Source organism: Populus euphratica, unplaced genomic scaffold (genome assembly GCF_000495115.2).
Source record: "Populus euphratica unplaced genomic scaffold, PopEup_1.0 scaffold176.1, whole genome shotgun sequence".
Lineage (NCBI taxonomy): Eukaryota > Viridiplantae > Streptophyta > Magnoliopsida > Malpighiales > Salicaceae > Populus > Populus euphratica.
The window spans coordinates 243,611-263,805 of NW_011500058.1; the positions used below are offsets into that span (position 1 = coordinate 243,611).

The 20,195-nt window shown below is 35.3% G+C and overlaps 3 protein-coding genes across 7 annotated transcripts; all 3 read left to right on the plus strand.

Moving 5' to 3' along the window:
* The first annotated feature begins 560 nt into the window (after positions 1-560).
* Positions 561-19,017, plus strand: LOC105107954 (ubiquitin-conjugating enzyme E2-17 kDa-like). 3 transcript variants are annotated; one of them, XM_011002071.1, is made up of 5 exons: positions 561-726; positions 1,193-1,280; positions 1,865-1,992; positions 2,469-2,595; positions 19,007-19,017. In XM_011002071.1, the coding sequence occupies exons 2-4, from the start codon at positions 1,211-1,213 to the stop codon at positions 2,580-2,582; spliced, it is 312 nt and encodes a 103-aa protein (XP_011000373.1). In that variant the 5' UTR covers positions 561-726; positions 1,193-1,210; the 3' UTR covers positions 2,583-2,595; positions 19,007-19,017. The 3 variants fall into 3 exon arrangements, with proteins under 3 accessions (XP_011000373.1, XP_011000372.1, XP_011000371.1); XM_011002070.1 differs by lacking the exon at positions 19,007-19,017 and adding an exon at positions 2,814-3,147 and having other exon boundaries at positions 562-726; positions 1,199-1,280; positions 2,469-2,573; XM_011002069.1 differs by lacking the exon at positions 19,007-19,017 and adding an exon at positions 2,814-3,147 and having other exon boundaries at positions 563-726; positions 2,469-2,573.
* LOC105107953 (phosphatidylinositol/phosphatidylcholine transfer protein SFH13-like) lies at positions 9,839-15,796 on the plus strand. Of its 2 annotated transcripts, none has more exons than XM_011002066.1 (15): positions 9,839-10,179; positions 11,233-11,325; positions 11,471-11,774; positions 11,891-11,990; positions 12,353-12,619; positions 12,988-13,065; positions 13,147-13,251; positions 13,336-13,385; positions 13,461-13,560; positions 13,689-13,787; positions 13,876-13,989; positions 14,174-14,327; positions 14,526-14,899; positions 14,991-15,065; positions 15,438-15,796. In XM_011002066.1, the coding sequence occupies exons 2-15, from the start codon at positions 11,319-11,321 to the stop codon at positions 15,456-15,458; spliced, it is 1,848 nt and encodes a 615-aa protein (XP_011000368.1). In that variant the 5' UTR covers positions 9,839-10,179; positions 11,233-11,318; the 3' UTR covers positions 15,459-15,796. The 2 variants fall into 2 exon arrangements, with proteins under 2 accessions (XP_011000368.1, XP_011000369.1); XM_011002067.1 differs by having other exon boundaries at positions 9,840-10,179; positions 13,689-13,772.
* Positions 17,746-19,742, plus strand: LOC105107952 (isoflavone reductase homolog). 2 transcript variants are annotated; one of them, XM_011002064.1, is made up of 5 exons: positions 17,746-17,954; positions 18,091-18,225; positions 18,417-18,741; positions 18,946-19,149; positions 19,357-19,742. In XM_011002064.1, exons 1-5 carry the CDS (start codon positions 17,772-17,774, stop codon positions 19,521-19,523), a joined length of 1,014 nt encoding a protein of 337 aa, XP_011000366.1. In that variant the 5' UTR covers positions 17,746-17,771; the 3' UTR covers positions 19,524-19,742. The 2 variants fall into 2 exon arrangements, with proteins under 2 accessions (XP_011000366.1, XP_011000367.1); XM_011002065.1 differs by having other exon boundaries at positions 18,964-19,149.
* Positions 19,743-20,195: the final 453 nt, after the last annotated feature.

Here is a 20,195-nt window from a genome sequence, read left to right on the forward strand (position 1 = left end):
GAGGTTTGTTGTTTGCATGAACCGAATAAAGCAATATTTTTTTTTTGTTCAATTTTTTTTAATTTCATTTTCTTAATAAAAAGTTGGGTAGAAAAATATTTTTATATTAATTATATTATTTTTTAATTTTAATTTTATATTTTTTTATTGGTTAAGGAAATTATTTTGCACTAGGCAAATCAATTTAATGATATTAAAGTAACTTTAGTATAATTTAATTTTAAACCTGAGGGAATTGGGTTAAAAGATTTTTTTATTATTTTAAATTTTATTATTAAATATTTTTTTTATAAATAAATAAATTTATTTTTAAATAAATTAAGTTACTTAGATCACTTTAATTCAATTTTTATATAATTTATTTTTTAATTCAGATTATATAAAAAATTAGATAGATATTTTATTATATTATTTTTAATAATATTATTAAATAATTCCCTTCTACTTCTGAGATATTTGTTTTTATATATCTTAAAAAAATTTAATTAGATCTGTAGGGTATTAAACTAATAATTACATATAATAACAATAATAAATAATAAAAGGAAGGTTTCCAAATGAGAAAGTGAAAAGTGAAAGACATTCGTGTGAGAGACAGACCGCCACAACGCAACTACAAGGAATCTCTTCTTTCCTCTTTAAATATATTTATCAAACGCAGAAACAAACACTCTATTCTGTCTCTGCTACTGCCGATTCAAACCCCAAACCCTAACTCAACTCAGGTCATTAATTTCTTTTTTATTAAATTTTTCTGAATCCTTTTTATTTAATTTAATTATTCCCTTTACGGGGTCAATAAAAATCGTTTTTTTTTTTTGTTGTTGTTGTATTTTAAGGGTTTTTCCTGTTAACAGATCTTCTTGTTTCCTGGGGTATGATTAGTATTATTATTTTAATGTTTTTTTGTTTGGTTACTGAGAAATTTAAGGAATTTTAACTCTGAAGGGTTTTAGTTTTCATGGCAGTGAATTTGGCCCACTGTTTGGTTACTAAGAATTTATTTATTTTCAGACCATTTGGAGTGGGGAACGTTTCAGGATCTTTTTTAAAAATTATGGGTTTGCTATTATTTATATGAAGTTTAAAATTAAACCCATATTTTTTGTTTTGTTAGTATTTTAATTGGATGATTGGATGTGGATGACTTATGTTGCTGGCACTAATATGTAGTAAAAATATATGTTTTTGAAGGTTCAGAGAATTTGTGATGGCTTCCAAGAGGATTAACAAGGAGTTGAAAGACCTGCAGAAGGACCCTCCTGCTTCATGCAGTGCTGGTTCGCTTCTTTACTTACCCTTGATTGTTGAATCAGTTTTAATCTTATAAATTTGTTTCTTTGGCTTAATAATTATGATATCAACATGCGTTCTTAGTTATCTCGGGATGGTATTGTATTGAATATAGGTACCCCAGTAAATTTTCGTTGTGTTTGCTTTAACTTGCACGAGCATATTGATCTGATAGTGATTAGATGTGGTTGAGTAGCAAGGACGAGGGATTGGTTTAAAAGAGTAATCAATGAGAATGTAATTGCATTTGCTATGAAATACAGACTGTTTGTTTGATAGAGTGGGGTTCAGCTATCTGTAAGTGTGGTGTCTGTGTGTTGATCACTTGCGGGAGTGAACTAAAAAGTTTTCATCATTGTAACTGTTTTGTGGTGAGTTGATTGGGATTTGATATTTCAATGTGGTATTGTGGGCATGGCTGTGTAGATTGATGATCACTGATCTTTTTCATTCACGAGCCTTGACCTGTCTGCAAACTATAAAGCTGATGAATTTGGCCAAAATATATTTTGTTTTCACTAGGGTTTATTGATTTGAATCATGGCTTGTGACGTACTATGCATGCGTACAGGTCCTGTTGCTGATGATATGTTCCACTGGCAAGCAACAATTATGGGCCCAGCTGACAGCCCATTTACTGGTGGTGTATTCCTTGTGTCCATTCACTTTCCTCCAGATTACCCATTCAAGCCACCCAAGGTTATCAATTTGCTCATCTTTCTGATACCATTTGCCTTGCATTCCTTCTCATCATCCCACCCCCTATAAAGCGGTGGACCTGGATGGCCTTGTGTCAGTCCTGGCCTCTCTCTCTAATTGCATTGCTTGGTTGATTTGGGGTGCCAGTCTGTAGGACCTGAAATACACATCCTGGAGCTTCGTAGGCTTTCATGGAAGCGCTTTTTATCATCCCCATAGCTTTGGTTGCTTGCCACATAGGTTATGTCAAGCTAATCCTTAAGAGAGTTTTTTCTCTCCAAAAAAGAGAAGGCAGTTGTTAGCTTAGTGATTCAATCTTTCTCGTGGACGTTTGATGTGTTGGGATTTCAAACTTGACTCTCTGCTTTTCTGGTTGTATCTTTTTTTTTTCTTCAATTCGGTGGGCATTTGATGTGTTAGGATTTAAAAGTTCTCTTTCTCGATGTAAATATATTTCTTTTTTCTGATTTGGATAGGTCTCCTTCCGTACAAAGGTTTTCCACCCTAACATCAACAGCAATGGAAGCATTTGTCTTGACATTCTCAAAGAGCAGTGGAGCCCTGCCCTTACAATATCCAAGGTACTATGATTTTTCTTCCCTCGTGTTTTATTTCTCTCTCTTGTGTACATGGGATGTTGTGTTGGTCCATCTCCTCCTTGACCAGAGTTGTGTTTGGCATGGCTCTGTTATAAGATGCGAGTGCTTATATTGTAATGGAATAGCGACTCTAGATCTGATTATAGTTTTGCATTTGTAGTATAATGACATTAGATTTGTATATTCTTTTTGGTATAAATAAAGAATACATCTCTCATGTAGGTTCTTCTGTCTATCTGCTCACTGCTGACTGATCCAAACCCGGATGATCCCCTGGTGCCTGAAATTGCTCACATGTACAAGACAGACAGATTCAAGTATGAAACCACTGCTCGGTCTTGGACCCAGAAATATGCCATGGGCTAGGGTTCTACATTTGCAAGATGAAGACAGAAGTCCGTGGTCGTAACTAGTAAATAATAGAAACTTTGTCCAGGTCTGCCGTTGTTGTCTTGGTTTCTGAAGATCTGTGGGATTATATTTATTAATGCATGTTCTATAACAGTTATATAAAAACAGAAATGCATAATGTTATCTATGCTCTGCTTCATTCTAATTTCTACGTGTTTGGGATTGAAGAGCATACAGCTATCTCTTACACCCTCATCAAATGCACGGGCATTTGAAGAGGAGCTGTTCATTGTGGGGGCCAGTTCTTGGTTCTGTCAAATTCTCAATGGGCCTGCCTGAAATTCCTTGGTCCGAGGCCTGGCCTGGGAACAGGTTTGCATTGGACTTCGGAGTGCAGTCCAGCTTGCTGATGATGATTTTAGATGTTAGTCTAGAATAGGCATTTGTCCTCAACTCAACCCTCATATTATCTCCTATTAACAGCTTGGGTACATAATTAATTAGCTCCCTGTTTTGACTGTGGGAAAATCTCCCCCAATATGCAGCTTGCCTCGGATTCCCATTGGGGTTGGGTAGAATACGGTCACGGGGGCATCTTTTAGAGTGTTCGTACTTGTAGTCTAGTTTGCTCAACTGCATGTCGTGTAAGACCAACAAATGGAAGTTTATGGAGTAGTGTCTGGAAGTGGTTCAGCATGTCTATTGCATTTCATGCTGCATTCACACTAAACTTGGAATTATAAATTTTAGTTGAAGAAGATAACAGTTACGTACAGGAATCGAAAGAAGGAATTCTGGTTGGTTTGCTTACGCCGGTGGCGTTGAATAATGCATCTGCTGTGGCTATAGTTATAGTTATAGTTACCACGCCTAGCCTGGTCTGGATTGTGGTTGATTTGGAAACTAGCTCGGGTTGGATTTGTTTTTGAGTCAGGTTAGGAGTTGATTTGGTCGATTGATCTGATGAAGGTAAGACTTGATCAGGTTAGCTTTAAGGATTTAATTTTTAATTTTTACACAAAATATTAGGAATATCTTTACTTGCCCAAATGAGTGCAGGTCAAATGCAACTAATATTGGATCACGACTTGGAAGCCTTAACGATAGGATTGGTAGAAGGCTGTGCCTGTATTTGTACTGTTTGACGTCAGTGAAATAACAGAGGATTCAACCATTTAATTTCTTAAGATTTCGAACCGTAGCCCAAAAATTACCTTAGGACAAAAACGTGCATTTACTGTGTCAGAATTGGGAGAAGAACAGCTTGTGGGGTCCAAAATCTCAGTGCTCCTATATCATATATCTTGATTATTTAATGTATAGCATAAATTTTACAAAACTGTAGAACTCCCACGCACCATTTATATAGTAAAGAGAGAGCAATTGATGAGGCAGAAAGAACTCCCACGACAAGTCCCTATATGTTGTGTATTATTCTGCCTGCAGTTTCAAAAACTCCAAACTGTAATGTTTTGGACCCTTACGTTTATAATTGAGCACCCTTTCCATGTTCCCACCCTTCTTGTCCGTATATGGCCATGGATCCATGTTAACACTCTAAAGCTAGTGGGTACGTACAAGTTCACACAAGTTGGTCCTACCAAGAAAGATTATTTATGTTGTTTAATAGTAGTTAATTTAAGATCATTACAAGTTACATAATCCTTAATTTTAAAATAGAATACCTTAAATTCTTCAATAAGAATACATAGATTTGACTCTCAAGGAGGAGAAGCGACCTCTCCCTTCCCTTCCCATTGGCACCATTATTCACCTTTTTTTTTTCTTTTTTTTTTCCTTGTGTAAAGATGCAAATGACCTTTTTCTCAGAGCTATAAAAAAGTTAGGCGAAACTACATTCTTTTTAGGTATCTTATCGTAGCAAAAGTTGTCGGTCGATATTGTACCCTATGCGTACTTTGAGGGTGAACTTCGCTTCTCTTTATTCAAGCATGAAATGTTTTTATTTATTTATTTATTCTTGAGAATGTAAGCGCGTGATAAAAGCTAGTGATCATAGTATTTTATACGATAACTAGAACATTAATGCCAAGATTATGGCGTTGAAAAGGGGGAGGAGAGAAATGTACAGAATACTGTGAATAATTAAATGCTACGATGGACTACGCTGTCTCTTCCTCCTCGTTTAATTTATTGCAAGCTGTGTAAAGCCCCGAGATACACATGTCAGAGACAGTATCACGAGGCTTTGAATCTTGCCCTCGCCATTCATGACTTCTCTAAAAGAATAACAAACGGCTCAAAATAATAATATATACAAGTAGTAAATGCATGCATGTCTTTGTAGTGACAATGTGATGTTCCCATTTTTTTTTTAATATTATCGTGCCTTGATCAAAACTGAATTTCATCTTAACGATTTTAATCACGAACCTTTTAAATTATTTTAATTAATAAATTAAGTTTTTCTAATCACTAATCCTACGTTAGTACTGTACGGAGTTCATTCAAATCCTTCTGAACGCTATATAATTCTAAGATTTAAACTCGGGATTTTTCTTAAGAATAAGAAGCACAAAATATATTTCTTTAACCAATGGGACAAACCCTTATGGCTAATGTATCAACTTATTGATAAGCCCGAAAATGATCTAAGAGTAAGAGAATCGAAGGAGAAGAGGGGCGGGACGACGCATGCAATTGTCACTTTCTTCTTCGCAGAGCTAGGAATGTGAAAGTATATTGCAAATGGCGACACTCTTGGAGACAAACATGTCTATTGTCTATGAGCTAGCTGCTACATATGTACACACGCACTGTGTCGCAGTGAGAATTAGGGAAGAGACTAGACAGTATGCATTCATTCATTCAATCAATCTTTTCTTATCGTCTAGTCTGCACTGTACATCTACTGTATTTATACACACACACACATAGAGGCTACCTAGGTGGGGACGACAATCTATATGGTATAGAGACCCAAGAGGAGGAGGAGAGAATTCATGAGAGGGACTTGTAACTGAAGCATTTTCTTGGGGTTGGGTTAACGCTATCGGAGAAATGGGGAGGACATTTTGGAGAGGTCGTTGTCTTCTTGAAAGTGACCTATCTGTCTCTCTCTCTGCCGACGCTTCTTCCTTGTCCTTTTCTATCTTTTTGGCACCTCAAGAGAGAGTAGGTTCTTTTCCATCTTTTGGCACCTCAAGAGAGAGTAGGTTCTTTTCCATCTTTTGGCACCTCAAGAGAGAGTAGGTTCTTTTCCATCTTTTGGCACCGAGAGAGAGAGAGAGAGAGAGAGAGAGCAGGTATTACTGTACTTTACAAATTGTATTAAGTGTGATATTATGATAATTTTGTGTGGTTATAATTTGAGAAAATAAATTTAATTATTTTTTTTTATCAATTATAGATTTCTTTCCATCAAGATTTTTCATGAGAGAGTTTTACGTGGGATCAATATAAAATCATGATGTATATTAATTAATCAAACGTACGTTTTTAAATATGTAATTCGAATAAAACATATATATAGACCATATAACACCACCGTTACCACTTAAATAAACAAAGTCTAAAACTACGTACCACTCTACCCATATGAAATTACTTTCATTAGATTTATAAGAAAAAAACAAAGAAAGAAAAAAATGCCTCCAATTAATTTGAAAGGAGGGAGTTGTTATTTAGTCTTTGAATTCTTAAAAAAATTACAACTTAGTCCTCCATGTTTGAAAATATTTTTTAATTACTGCTTAGCATTGTCTCTAACTTTCTCTAACTTTCATTAAAAAAAAGAAGAAAAAGAACTGGCAAATATTTTAACAAGACAACGATCATGACAAAGTTATATATAAGTTGACGGACTATTTGTAATTGTTCTGAAAACTTAGGGACTAAAGAGAGATTACTCATTCGAATTAATTAAAAACCACAATCTTAATTTTTCCACCAAAAAAATAAAATAAAAAATCCAAAATTAATATGGTTGAGTGGAAGTTCTTCTAAACATGGAAGAACGGGTCATTAGCGTGGGTGTTATATATCAATCAAATTCGGACCATGACTTGAAGATTACTTTAATATTGATGTGTTATCACTTACATGCATGTTCTAATCATGATTAGGTGAAGGAATTAAAAGGATGCATGCATGGATCATTGGACATTTAACATATATATATATATATATATATATATGCGCCCATATATAGCACACTTGAGAGATTATTAATTAGAGCATCAAGAACGAATTAAAACCACCCGCTGCTGCTCATTGGCATGTGGGAATTGGGATTGGAACTAGTACTTAATGAGTGTTATCAACAGTTAAATCAAGTTTTAAACTAAAAAGTTGCGTTTGATTAGTATTTTAAAATCGAAGAATTATATACGAAAGAGGTAGAAAATTTTGTTTGTTGGAATAATTAATTATGGAGAAAATAACATAAAATTAATAAATTAGTTTTTAAAATAACATTGGAATTATGATTTCCTATATTTTTAAATATGATTATTGCTTTATTATTATTATTATTATTATTATTATTTTGTAGCTTGTCAACGCATTTAATTCTCCAATAACGATGACATTAATACCATGCATCCAGGGATGGGAATTAATGGGATCTTGAGTCTTGTTTTCACCCATCTCCATTCCCAATATATAGTCCAGCATGCATGCAGCAACCTTCCTCTGTGCCTTGACCGTACAGGGAAGACTCATAATTAGGTAATCAAGCTCTATCCACCATTCTCAGGGTAACTTCTGAACCATTAATGTTAGGTTAACTAAACCCATAAACCCAGCAATTTGCTACCAGAAGAGGAGAAGACATGGAGTGTCTGCCACCATTAAGTTTGGCTGGTTAGCTTGCTTGCACAAACATAAGGAAATTGCAGGTGACATGTTAAGGTGGGACCATATATATTAGATATGAAGTTAGGTCAAGCTTGCCATGATCTTTCTAGAATCTTAATTTGACCCACGTAAAGGGAGTAACCCCCCTGGGATCGATACGATACCAAGGTCTCACGCAGTTAGATGCTTTTGTTGAGCTGAGAAGAACGATAAAATAAAACCTCAAAATCTTGTAAAGTTAGGAGGGAAGAACAATCACCAATCTCGAGGTCAATCGATCTTGTCGTGGGAGCTAGGTGGGGGTGTCTTGGTTAAACAGCCGACAGCGCCATGCATGATCAATTTCTTTTTCCATGCTTCTCTTTTTGAAGAGAAAAACCAAGAAATGCTGTCGATGTGTCCACGTGCCAGGATCAATAAAGGGAGGTCATTAATGGCGGGGATGGCAAGGAAGAAGAAAATCACAGAGCAATAACAGGTGGGGGGGTACGCATGGGCTTTGCTGCAGGGCATCAGTTTGGTCTGGTCATTGATAGATATCATGAGATCAGATTGTGTGATTTAGTTGTGACTGTGTTGGAATCTATAGCCAACCAGCCAGGCTAGAGGATGTCGTGTCACCAGCAATCTTCGTAGGCAGCTAGCTAGGCTGCTGCCTGCTTTACTTTTGTCGTTCAACAGTGCATTATTCGACGGATTGACCCTTAATTGCTCCTTTTTGTTTTTGTTTTTGTTTTCAATTGGTTTGGAATTTTTAGCATAGCCATTAAACTTAAAGTCCAGCGTTTAGTTCGTGGATACACGGTGGATTAAAAGGCGGTTTATTTTTGTTCTTGAAATTAGGTATGGTTGTGTGTTTGAGAGTGTGTTTGGTAAAAACAAAAAATTAAATTAATGTTTTTTATAATGTATTTTTTGATAATTTTAATATACTAATTTTAAAATTAAAAAAATAATTTTTTTTTGAAGAGTATCTTAAATCATAATATTAAACACATATTTATCTAGTCAAAGAGTTTGGAATTTATATCATAGTAATTAAACATGAAGTGGAACAAGTGAAAGGTTTAGGTTATGAATTTGGTAAATTAATCTAACTACTAGTTTGAAATTTATAACATGATAATTAAATTTAAAATTAAACACATGTATTATGAATTTAATGGATTAATAATTTGAAATTTATAATATCATAATTAATCTTGAAGTTAACCAGGTGCAAGGTTTAGAACATAGTGGATTAATCCGATTAATAAAATATTAATTAAACTTGATGCTAACCACATGCAAGATTTAGACCATGAATAGGGTTTGGAATTTGCACTTCAATTAAGGGATGTGCAATTGAGGATTTATATTACAGTCATGAAGTCCTTATATATATATATGTATATATATATATGAAATTTAATTAGATAAAATGGGTATCATTATTTTTTATTTTCAGTATATTTTACTAATTAATTAATTAACAAAATTTAAGATTAACAAGATTCACAAGTTTCAAGCATGTGCACGCTAAGTACTCTTGTTAATTATAAATAATAAAAATAAATAAAGAAAAAAATTAATGAATATATTATACAAATAATTGAATCGCTATCATGATCCAATAAATATCTAAAATTTGAATATATTAATATCATCATCTAATAAATATCTAAAGATTGACATTAAAATTAAATTTAATTTACACGAACAAAACCAATCACTGTGGGTTTTACTTGCTGGATATGTTAGTTTTGAATAAAAAATTAAATAAAATAATTTTCCAGTACATAAAATATTAATAAGATGTGGAATAAAAATAAATAAAAAATAAAATGAACTGCTTGAATTAAAAATCTGAAATGATGTAATTAACAGGTATAAAAATCAACTATCAAGTAGTTAGGAGCTGTTCTCTTCTATTAAAATGATATATTTTTAATTATTTTTAAGTGATAATCTCTCTTTATTAGTCACCCGAACCGTATTCTGGTGCACTTCGAATAGGGTTTTAAAATTATATATATATATATAAAATGGAGAGAGAGAAGGGACACGTAAGGAAGCGAGAAAACAGAGGAGCGGGTGACACATGTCACGAGCAAAGTAAAAGCAAAGTAACACAAAAGCAAAGCAGAGCTAAACAGAGCGAAACTGAGAGAGAGAGAGAGAGGGAGATTCGGTTCCTCTGGCTTCGTCTTAAGCTTCAGCTTCAGCTAGAACCTTCATCCCTAAATCAGATCTTGTTTCTCCTACAGTGTCACTTTCTTCTCTGTTTCTCCATAAAATTCCCTCTCCTTCCTTCCTTCGTTCTTCTGTTTCTCTGCAGTCACAGAGAGAGAAAGGGAGAGATTAGTATACAGTACTGTACGTTACTTATCATTCAATCAGCAGCTACTCATCGGGGGATTCTTTTCATTGATTGATACTGGTGTGTTTTGCTTGTTTCTCACTCAATCTTCTTCCTTTTAATTCAAATCCAAACCAAACTCAAAATCAAGCCTTTTCTTTCTTCGTTTCTTTTGAATATTTTTTACTGGGTCAGGGAATGAATAAATAAATAAATGAATAACGGGGAATGACTGAATGAAATAGAAGGCCGGATCCGTACAGTTGGTATCTGACTGCATTGTTATTTTTCTGCGATTTTGTTTTTAAATTTAATTTGGTGGATTCTTCAGGTTATTAAAGGGACACTTTTTTTTTCTTTTTAAATACTATTAAATTTAATTCGAGTATAATTGATGTTTATTTCATTTGATTTTGATTTTAAAGGGCTTCACTTGCTCCTCTTATTTATTACTACTCCTTTTGTTTCTTTGTTTATGTTTTTTTAAAGTTAATTACTTTTTTTTTTGTTTCTATCTAGAAATCAGTGAATACTAGGTGTGAAATTTGTTACTTTCAACTCTAAACTGTCAGTGGTGTCAGCTAAAGTTTGATCTATCTTGTCTAGCTGGGTTTATTATGTTGATGGAGAATGAATAAGTAATAAATGGGTTTACTTGTGTGGATTTTTTATTGTTCTTTGGGATTTTTAGTAGATTTGGATCTGTGTTTTTAATGATTTTTAAGAGTTTTGTTATGGGATTTTAGAGATTGTGATTTAGTGAGCTGAAGGGTTGTGATTGGAAGTGAGAAGTTTGATTCGTTTTTGTTTAGGTTTTCAAGTCTCATTGATTGATTGTTGGAGTATTTGGAGGAACTGGAATGCTTTAATATTTGATTGGGATTCATTCGAGGGCAGAGAGCTTGTCTCATGCAGCCAAAAGGGCTCTTTTGTTTTTGTACTTTTTTTTTTTGAATCGAGTTTGATAGCTTTAGAAAAGATTAGTGTTTAGGTATTTGTTTGGTTTCTTGATCTTCGAGGCATGTATTGGTTGGTGATTTAATTTAAATAAATTGCCGTCATTTTCTAATGTGTCTGTGTTGCAAGCCTGCAGTATTATGATAGTAACTCCTTTTGTGCTTTTGCCCTTGACAGTTTAGAGCGGCATGTATGGCGGCAAGTTTGCTGTGAATCTACTTTCTTGGTCTGGAAATTAGGATCCCCCTTTGCATTTCAGCAAAATGTCAAGTATGATAATTTGACAGTTTCCTTTTTAATGCAAATCACATAGCGAATGACCTAAATTGAATGGTTTTTGATGCTTGATTTTATTATGGTGATGTTGCATGTTGTTTGGCTACTGCTAATATTAATCTCCATTGTCTGATTGAAGGTGTTGAGGGAATTGTGGTTAATGATGAATATAGAGAGAGAAGATCTGATTTTGAGAACTCTGAAGATGAAAGACGGCGGTCAAAAATTGGTAATCTCAAGAAAAAGGCTCTGAATGCTTCGAATAAGTTCACCCATTCTCTTAAGAAAAGAGGGAAAAGGAAAATAGATTATAGGGTTTCTTCAGTTTCCATAGAAGACGTGAGGGATGCAAAAGAGGAGAGTGCTGTCCATGATTTGCGCCAAAAGCTTCTTGAAAGGGATTTGTTGCCTCCCAGGCATGATGATTATCATGCTTTGTTAAGGTCAGCCTATTAATAATTTCAGAACTCAGTGTCATCCGTTTTAATATTTGGCTGACCTGTTTAAATCCCTACTATAATGCACTCACTTATTAATACCATCATCTATATTCTTGTAGATTTCTGAAAGCTAGAGAGTTTAACATTGATAAAACAATCCAGATGTGGGAAGAAATGCTTAACTGGAGGAGAGAATATGGGACAGACACAATTTTAGAGGTAATGGAATGGATTTATCCTGCTAACCTTGTTGCTGGTGGTATGGTTATCTTGGAACCTGTTGTTTTATCCTGTTAAAAGCAGCAATTTTATGTTCAATGTTTCTTTAAGCCAATCACAATAATCATTTAATCACAAGCTCAAAACTGCATCTGTTGGTAACAAACAACATGGGCAAAAACTTTTGGTTGCATTGCATTTTTGATAACTATCCATTGCATAGAATTCATTGTTGCATGTTTACTTCATGGTTCTGTACTAAATGTTTTGATCTTAATTCTAGATTCAGATTCAGAATTTTTAATTTACTCCTTTTTGTCATTTGATGTTACAAGTATACTGATCTTGTGGTCACTGGCTAGGATTTTGAGTTTGAAGAGCTGGAGGAAGTCTTGCAATATTATCCTCAAGGTTACCATGGAGTTGATAAGGAAGGGCGGCCAGTTTACATTGAGAGGCTTGGGAAAGCTTATCCGAGCAGGCTAATGCGTATCACCACTATAGAGCGATATTTGAAGTACCATGTCCAAGAGTTTGAGAGGGCCATACAGGAGAAATTCCCTGCCTGTTCTATTGCTGCAAAGAGATGGATATGTTCGACGACAACCATATTAGATGTGCAAGGTTTGGTATGTTGAATTGAATATTGTCATAGGCAAGCCTTTTCAAATTCATGTTGGTCTTAAACCCCTAATCCATTCAAGCAGGAATTAATTATCCATGTTGTAAAATTGTTTCAACCTGTAACGATTTCCCTACTCTATGCACCTTAAAGAGCTCTGTGAAATCTGTTCTGAAATCTACTTTTAGAGTGTTTAGTCTCATTGTAGGTTTTCTAGCAGCCTCTATTGAATCAATTGGGAGATTAATTTGTATACTAGTAGGAATGTAGGATGTTGATAGATTTCCTTTCCTCCACTGTTACTGGTGGTTTATGTTTCTTTCAACTGGTTATATGCATAGTTTGAACTGGTGATTAATGCTGTGTTAAAAACAGGGCATGAAGAATTTTACTCGGACTGCTGCAACTCTTTTGGCTTCCATAACGAAGATAGATAACAGTTACTACCCCGAGGTATCAAAGTGTTGTAGTTAATTGATAGTTTTTTTCTTCACTATCTAATTTGTTTCTAATAGCTGTCCACACATCATACAGACATTGCATCGGATGTTTGTTGTTAATGCTGGTCCAGGCTTTAAGAAGATGCTCTGGCCAGCAGCACAGAAGTTTCTGGATGCAAAGACTATTGCAAAGATACAGGTAAGGGATATGACTGTAATCATATAGTTTCTCATCATTCATTCCTGCAATCCGGATTAGCTATATTCAATTTCTGAAATGCAGGTTTTGGAGCCCAAATCCCTGCCTAAGCTCCTGGAAGTTATTGAATCAAGGTGTGTATCAACTGTTATACGTGCCTCCTGTTTTTCTATAGAATAAATTATTAATATACTCCTTTCCTGTTTCAGTCAATTGCCAGACTTCTTAGGTGGTTCTTGCTCTTGCTCAGCTGAAGGAGGATGCCTTAGATCCAATAAAGGTCCATGGAATGATCCTGGAATAATGAAGGTAGGCAATCCCTGATAGTAGAATTTCTTGTATTGATTCTGTGTTGAATTATTAAAGCATGAAAGGAGACTTGTATTTTTATATTGAACTTATATTTGGAAATTAACTGGGGTTTGTGTCTTTCACAGCTTGTACATAATGCAGTACCAGCTGTCGTGAGGGAAATCTCCAGTGTGTCTAATGTTAACCAGGAAATTGACTCATACAATCAGGTATGCCCTCTGAAGGCAAGTCTTCCATGTCATGATAACCAACTGTGTTTGTGGTCATCAATATCTCTTGTTCTTATATATTAGTTTATTCTTTCTCTTCCAGGGAAAAAGCAGTGATAAATTAACAGCAAAATCAGGGTCAGATATTGATGATCGTTCTTCTCCATGTGGACCAAGGAGTTCTACATGTGTATGCTTGGCCCCAGTTGATGAAGAGGTAAGCTGTAGAACCTGTAGCTAGCTTTATCTTTCAGTACAGTTCCCTTCTCATTGAACTTATGTGTGGACGAGTGTGCATGCCAGTTTGCATGTGTCTGTGCTTGCATGGCTGCATGTTTGTGCAAGTGAGATGCGTGCACATCCTTATGCTCTGTTTTGTAAGTGAATCTTGATCCTCGCAGGTGAGGGCATCTGATCCAAGTATCTTCTACAGTTGTGATGAAAATTTTATTCTGGCTGAGAAAACTGTTCATAGAGGGGGGTGTTCTGAGGGTCAATCACTTGGAATCAACAATTTGGGGAACATTCCCTTTCAAGTGACATCAAATCTGGAAGGTATTTGTTCATGCTTCCATAATGCTGACCAGTTTTCTTTCATCCATTTCAGATCCAATAAACTCGTTGCTTCATGGCAAAGGAGATCTATATAAAAGACTTTTGGAATTAGTCTTGCATGTGTTGATTTTAGTCCATCTAGTTGCTGAATATGACTTGTATTGTTGCTGTCTTTTGCGATTTGTATCTTAATTTCAGGTTTATTCATCCGTTGGTTTGACATTGTCAAGGAAAAGGTCGGGAAAACAAGTATCCCAAGCACAGCAAAAACCCTGATATCTTTCGTGGTCAAACTTTTTCGTAGTTTTCCATTAGAGTATTTGAGAAGGCAGAACAACATTTATCCATCTAATTTGATGGAACATAACACAGTTATCCATTCAACTGCTATTGAAGCTGTGAATGAAGAAGATCATGTACGTCCATGTATAGAACGTCTTCAAAGACTAGAGAAAATATTTGAGGAACTTAGCAACAAACCTGCTGGAATCCCTTTGGAAAAGGATAAAATGCTAACAGAATCTCTGGAGAGGATCAAGTCTGTGGAGTTTGATCTTGAGAAAACAAAGAGAGTATGTCTTGTTCTACATGGTTTAATAATTGTGAAAGTTGGGCTTTTAATTGTACTGAATGCAATTTTTTTGACAATCATTGTGCTTTCAGGTACTGCATACTACAGTGGTAAAGCAACTTCAGATCACTGAGCTGCTAGACAATTTACGGGAGTCTAAATGTCGTGTACGTAGTTCTGTGATAGTTGATTATATCCATAGTAAACTTCATCTATGAAGAGTATCTGTTTATTCTTTGTTTATCCCTATCTGGGATTTTCATTCAAGCCTTGCATGAGGGTTAGTGAGGCTTGAACCCTGGCAGGAACTACTTTGTTCCCATGTTCCAGTTTGTTATTAATATGAAGGGAGCCCTCCATTTGAGCACATACAGCAAGCTTTGTTCAATGTGTTCATGGCAGTCTGTAGTCTTTTTGACTTGCACTAAAATTTTGTAATTTGAGGCTGAATCATTTACCTAGCTCTCACTACAGTTCAGTTGATTCTTACTCTGGTTTTCTAGTGCAAGCATGACAATAATGAGGTCTTTGTTTTGCAGCAAAGAAGATTGTTCTGCTGAGTAGCTGAAGTTGTAGCGGAACATCAGAAACGAAATATTTGGGAGACAATGCACAGAGTGAAACTATTTAGGCATCAATGGTGGCGGGAGGCCATACTCTGAAAGGAGCATCACTACTATTTTTTTTTTCTAGTAGAAAGACGAGGCAGGCAATCTGTTTTTTCCATTAACCATTTTCCTTCAATCTTGTAATTTCTTGTTACAGTCGATACTTCACTCAAATTTATAGTAGTTAAGACGAGCATTTCTTCCTGATGTTAGCTTCGATTGTGTAGAGAACAAGAAAAATTGTCAATGGAATGCTTGATATCAACCATACTATACTCATTCTCTCTTTATTTATTAAAGAAGACTTCCATCACAATTTTTATTTTTATCAAATAAGAAACTCATTCAATTACCGAAGCATCAGAGCACAGAGGGCCTTGTGAGGGCAATCCACACGATCTAGAGATACATATTGTAGCTATTTTGACAGCTCGAGCTGCGCTGCTTTTAACATTCCAAGGAATATAGAAATCTTCTATGTTGCAACCATGCTTTATGAAATATTATCTTCATCATCTTTTAGAGCCAAGTCTCCTTATGGTTTATACCTTGCTTCATTAGACATTCTTGGATAAAACGAAGAGTCTGGGCACAGGAATTAGAGTATTTCCAATGCTGCCGACGGCAACAGGCTGTAGCAATATTCTTTTGAAACAGTGTGGTTTTGTTTGCAGCGTTAAAATGGCAGGTCATTGCTTAATACACCAAACATAATCTCTGTGCAACTGCAAAACTATTAGTGATGGCGTGATTACCCTGCCGTGCTGAGCACAACGAATAATTTGTCTTCTCGTTAGCTTATATTTTTGCTGCATGAAAAACACTAGCTTTGTTTTCAGCCAAATACGACTCCTTTTCCACTGTAATATTTTTATCCATATTTCGTGTCAGATTGCTTCTTCATCTGTATGAAGCCATTATTAACACAAAAAAATAAAAAAAATCTTAAGTTCTCCCACGACAACTCGGGGGCAAAACAACTAGTTGATTACAAGACTTAGCAATTACCTTTTTTTGCTTCCAATCTCTTTCTGAAGCCAGAATCCTCAGCCTGTCAAATTGGACTCATCATTTTCTCCGCCATCTATTTTATTGCTCAACCTGATGGAATCCCTCTAATGTAAGCGAGTATGAAGGATTCAATGTTTTGAATAGTCAATTGCGGAAATGTCATAACGACCATGTAAAAAGCCAAGCTCAAGAAAAGGCGTGATCATAACAGGAAATTCTTTGTTTGAATGCTGTCCTTCCACCGTCTTTCTTTCTCTAAAACGAGAAGTTCATATTAGACATCTAGTCGAGTAGAAAGGAAGTTACACAGTTCCGGTTCTACAAGAGTCAGTTGCTGAATTTGGAAAGGCCTTCAAAAGAAGCCTTCCTATTTGGTTATGTTATATTTCATTCTGTGTCTGAAATTTCCGGGTTAATTTCAGATTTTATATTCTTTTTTTTAATTCAATATATGACTTTTCTTTCTTGTAAAAACATTTATTTAAAGAATGTAAATATCTTATTACTTCAAAGATAAATATGTTTTTTGTTTTATTTTTATAATTTAATTTGGATTGGGCTGCGTCACCCTCTCCATTGTTATCTTTTTTCAATGTCATGCTGTGAACAGGATTTTCACTGAGACTGAACAATCCGTACACGCTCCCTTTAATCTCGAGCGCCTTTTGAGTTAATAAAGTATAATAATAATAATAATAATAATAATAATAATAAATCAAAGAATGAAATTGTCAGGTGTGGATTTATAAAGAACAAAATTGTCTTTTTTAATTAAGAAAGGACCAGAAGATTCAGAAGTAGGATGCAAAGTCTGACACTAGCAATTACGTAGATTTCTATTACATTTGGTAACGTTATCTATAATGTTTTTTAAGAATAAAAATACATCAAATTTAACATTTGTAAAATTATAGAAAAATATATACTTGACTCAAGTTTTAAAATAAAACTAAAAAACAATTAATCAATCAAAATTCAAAGGCCATTATCAATACAAAAGAAGTGATTAGCACGTGTTTTTCCTTGGAAAAAAAAGAGAGAGTCAATCTTCGTTATATTTTTCAATTATCAAACAACATCAATACCTTGAAGTTTCTCATACGTCCACCATGAAAAAACAGCAGGCTTGACCCTAGCCAGGTGCTTAAACATCACCACCCGCGTCAGAATCCCTCTATAAATAGGTGATTCTATCTTTTTAACTCCTCCAAGCTTCTTTAAACATTGTTCTCTTTAGAAAGAAATCCTTGGGCAATGGCAGAGAGAAGCAGGATTCTGTTCATAGGAGGCACAGGATACATTGGAAAATTCATTGTAGAAGCAAGTGTCAAGGCAGGCCACCCAACTTTTGTTCTCATCAGAAAGTCCACTCTCTCTAGCCCCGCTAAATCCACTGTCATTAACAACTTCAAGAATCTTGGTGTCAATCTCCTACTTGTAAGTCATTTTTTTTTAAACCGACAAACATTACAAGGTTACTGCCAGATGTTGCGTTTATGAATACATTGCATGGTCAATTTGTTCATTGGTTTGACGTTATTTATTTATGCTTGTTTTTTGTTTTAATATTTAGGGAGACTTGTCTGATCATGGGAGTTTGGTGAAGGCAATTAAGCAAGTGGATGTTGTGATATCTACCGTTGCTCACGATCAGTTATATAATCAAGACAAGATCATTGCAGCCATTAAAGAAGCTGGAAATATTAAGGTATGAAGTTATACTTGTTTGAGTTGATGAATTGTAGCTTAACTGGCATGTTGTCATTCCGGCCTCGTACCGGACCAAGGTTCAGGTCTCCTTGTAACTTCAAAAGAAGTGAAAGAAAACTGCTTGGTCGAATCAACTTTAATAGTTCTCGAATAAATCAGGATAGCTAAGAAGAACTGTTTCTGTTGCAGAGATTTTTCCCATCAGAGTTTGGAAATGATGTGGATAGAGCGCATGCTGTTGAACCCGCAAAGACAGGATTTGCTACAAAGGCCAAAATTCGACGAGCTATTGAGGCTGAAGGAATTCCATACACTTATGTGGCATCAAACTCCTTTTCGGGTTTCTTTCTTCCAGCTTTGAACCACTCTAGGTCTGGGGGTTTGTGGCTGTATCTCCATCCACATGTCCAGGCTTCAAGCATTGGTAGCAATGCAGAAACGACATTGAAACAACCTGGAGCTCCTGCCTCACCTAGAGATAAAGTCGTCATTTTGGGTGATGGAGATACCAAAGGTATTAAATAGCATCTTTTAGTATTCGATTACAGTGTTTTACTAGATGATTGGCTGACCTTGAAATCAGTTCCTGCCCACCCTGGATTGTTTCGTTCATTATGGCCTGTGGATAGTCTAGGCAACTTTTGCAAGGCATATAGTAGCCTGCAACAAGCTGGTCTATGCTTCCCAGAATCTTACAGTTTCATATTTTGATCAATAGTGGTTTTCAACAAGGAAGATGATATTGCCACATATACTATCAAAGCGGTGGATGATCCAAGAGCAGTGAACAAAACCCTCTTCATTAAACCCCCATCCAACATCATCTCATCCAATGATCTTGTTTCTTTGTGGGAGAAGAAGGTAGGGAAAAAAATTGAACGGATCTATGTTCACGAGGAGCAACTTCTGAAGAATATTCAAGGTATGATTATATATCATTTCATTGACTTCGAATGCAAACTGCCATACCTTGGCAGAGGAAAATCTATCCATTTCATCGATCCTTCGGGCTCTGCCGCCTCGAGTTGAATAATTTTTAGAGATACTGTTGTTCTTAGTTTCAGTTGTTCAAAATTAACACGGTGAACTAATCAGGAAATTTAACATTACTTCTGTTCTCTCGCTGCAGAAGCTTCAGGTCCACGCAAAGTGATTTTATCGATTTGTCACTCTTTGTTTGTGAAAGGAGATCAGACCAACTTCGAGATTGAGCCATCGTTTGGTGTAAAGGCTTCTGAGCTTTATCCTGATGTCAAATACACTACTGTAGCTGAATACCTTAACCAGCTTTTTTGAGTCTGTGTTAAATAAGCAGCTTTACCTCAATAAACAACAATATTGTACATACGATATATATAATTAATTGGGCCTCGTAGTGTGGGGAATAAGGAGGGTGCGTGCAATGCCTGCACTTGTATTATTCATCATGTTGTTTGTGTACCACGTATCTTAGGCGGACCTGCTGATCCCTCTTTGTATTATTTCTTACAATTACTACTTCATCTGACATTGTGGGATTCAGGCTTGATTTTATTAACTAGTTAAATCCATGTAAGTAAAGTTTCTGTCTAGATCTTGAAAAACATTGCTAATCCAAGGGTTGAGGAGATGGATTTATTGAAGTGAAGATAGAAAGAAAGGAACGTAGAAAGATTGAAACTTTACAAGGGAGATGGGGTTGAATCACTGTTGTGGAATTGTCTTCTTCTTCTTTCTCTTGACGGGTCTCTTTGCTTCTCCTTCTTTTGCTTCTACTTTCATTTCAGGTACTTATTTTCACTTTCAAGTATCCTTGCTTTTGATTTTTGTTACAAAGATCCATTTTTTATGCTGTGTCTTTCTTTGTTTATTTGGATGTAGATGGTGTCTTTGAATCTCATGCTTTACTGGCAGGAATCTTCTTCAGACTAAGAAAGATTGCCTTTTTAACTACTTATTTGCTCAATTTTGGTCAAATTTTGTTTTGGG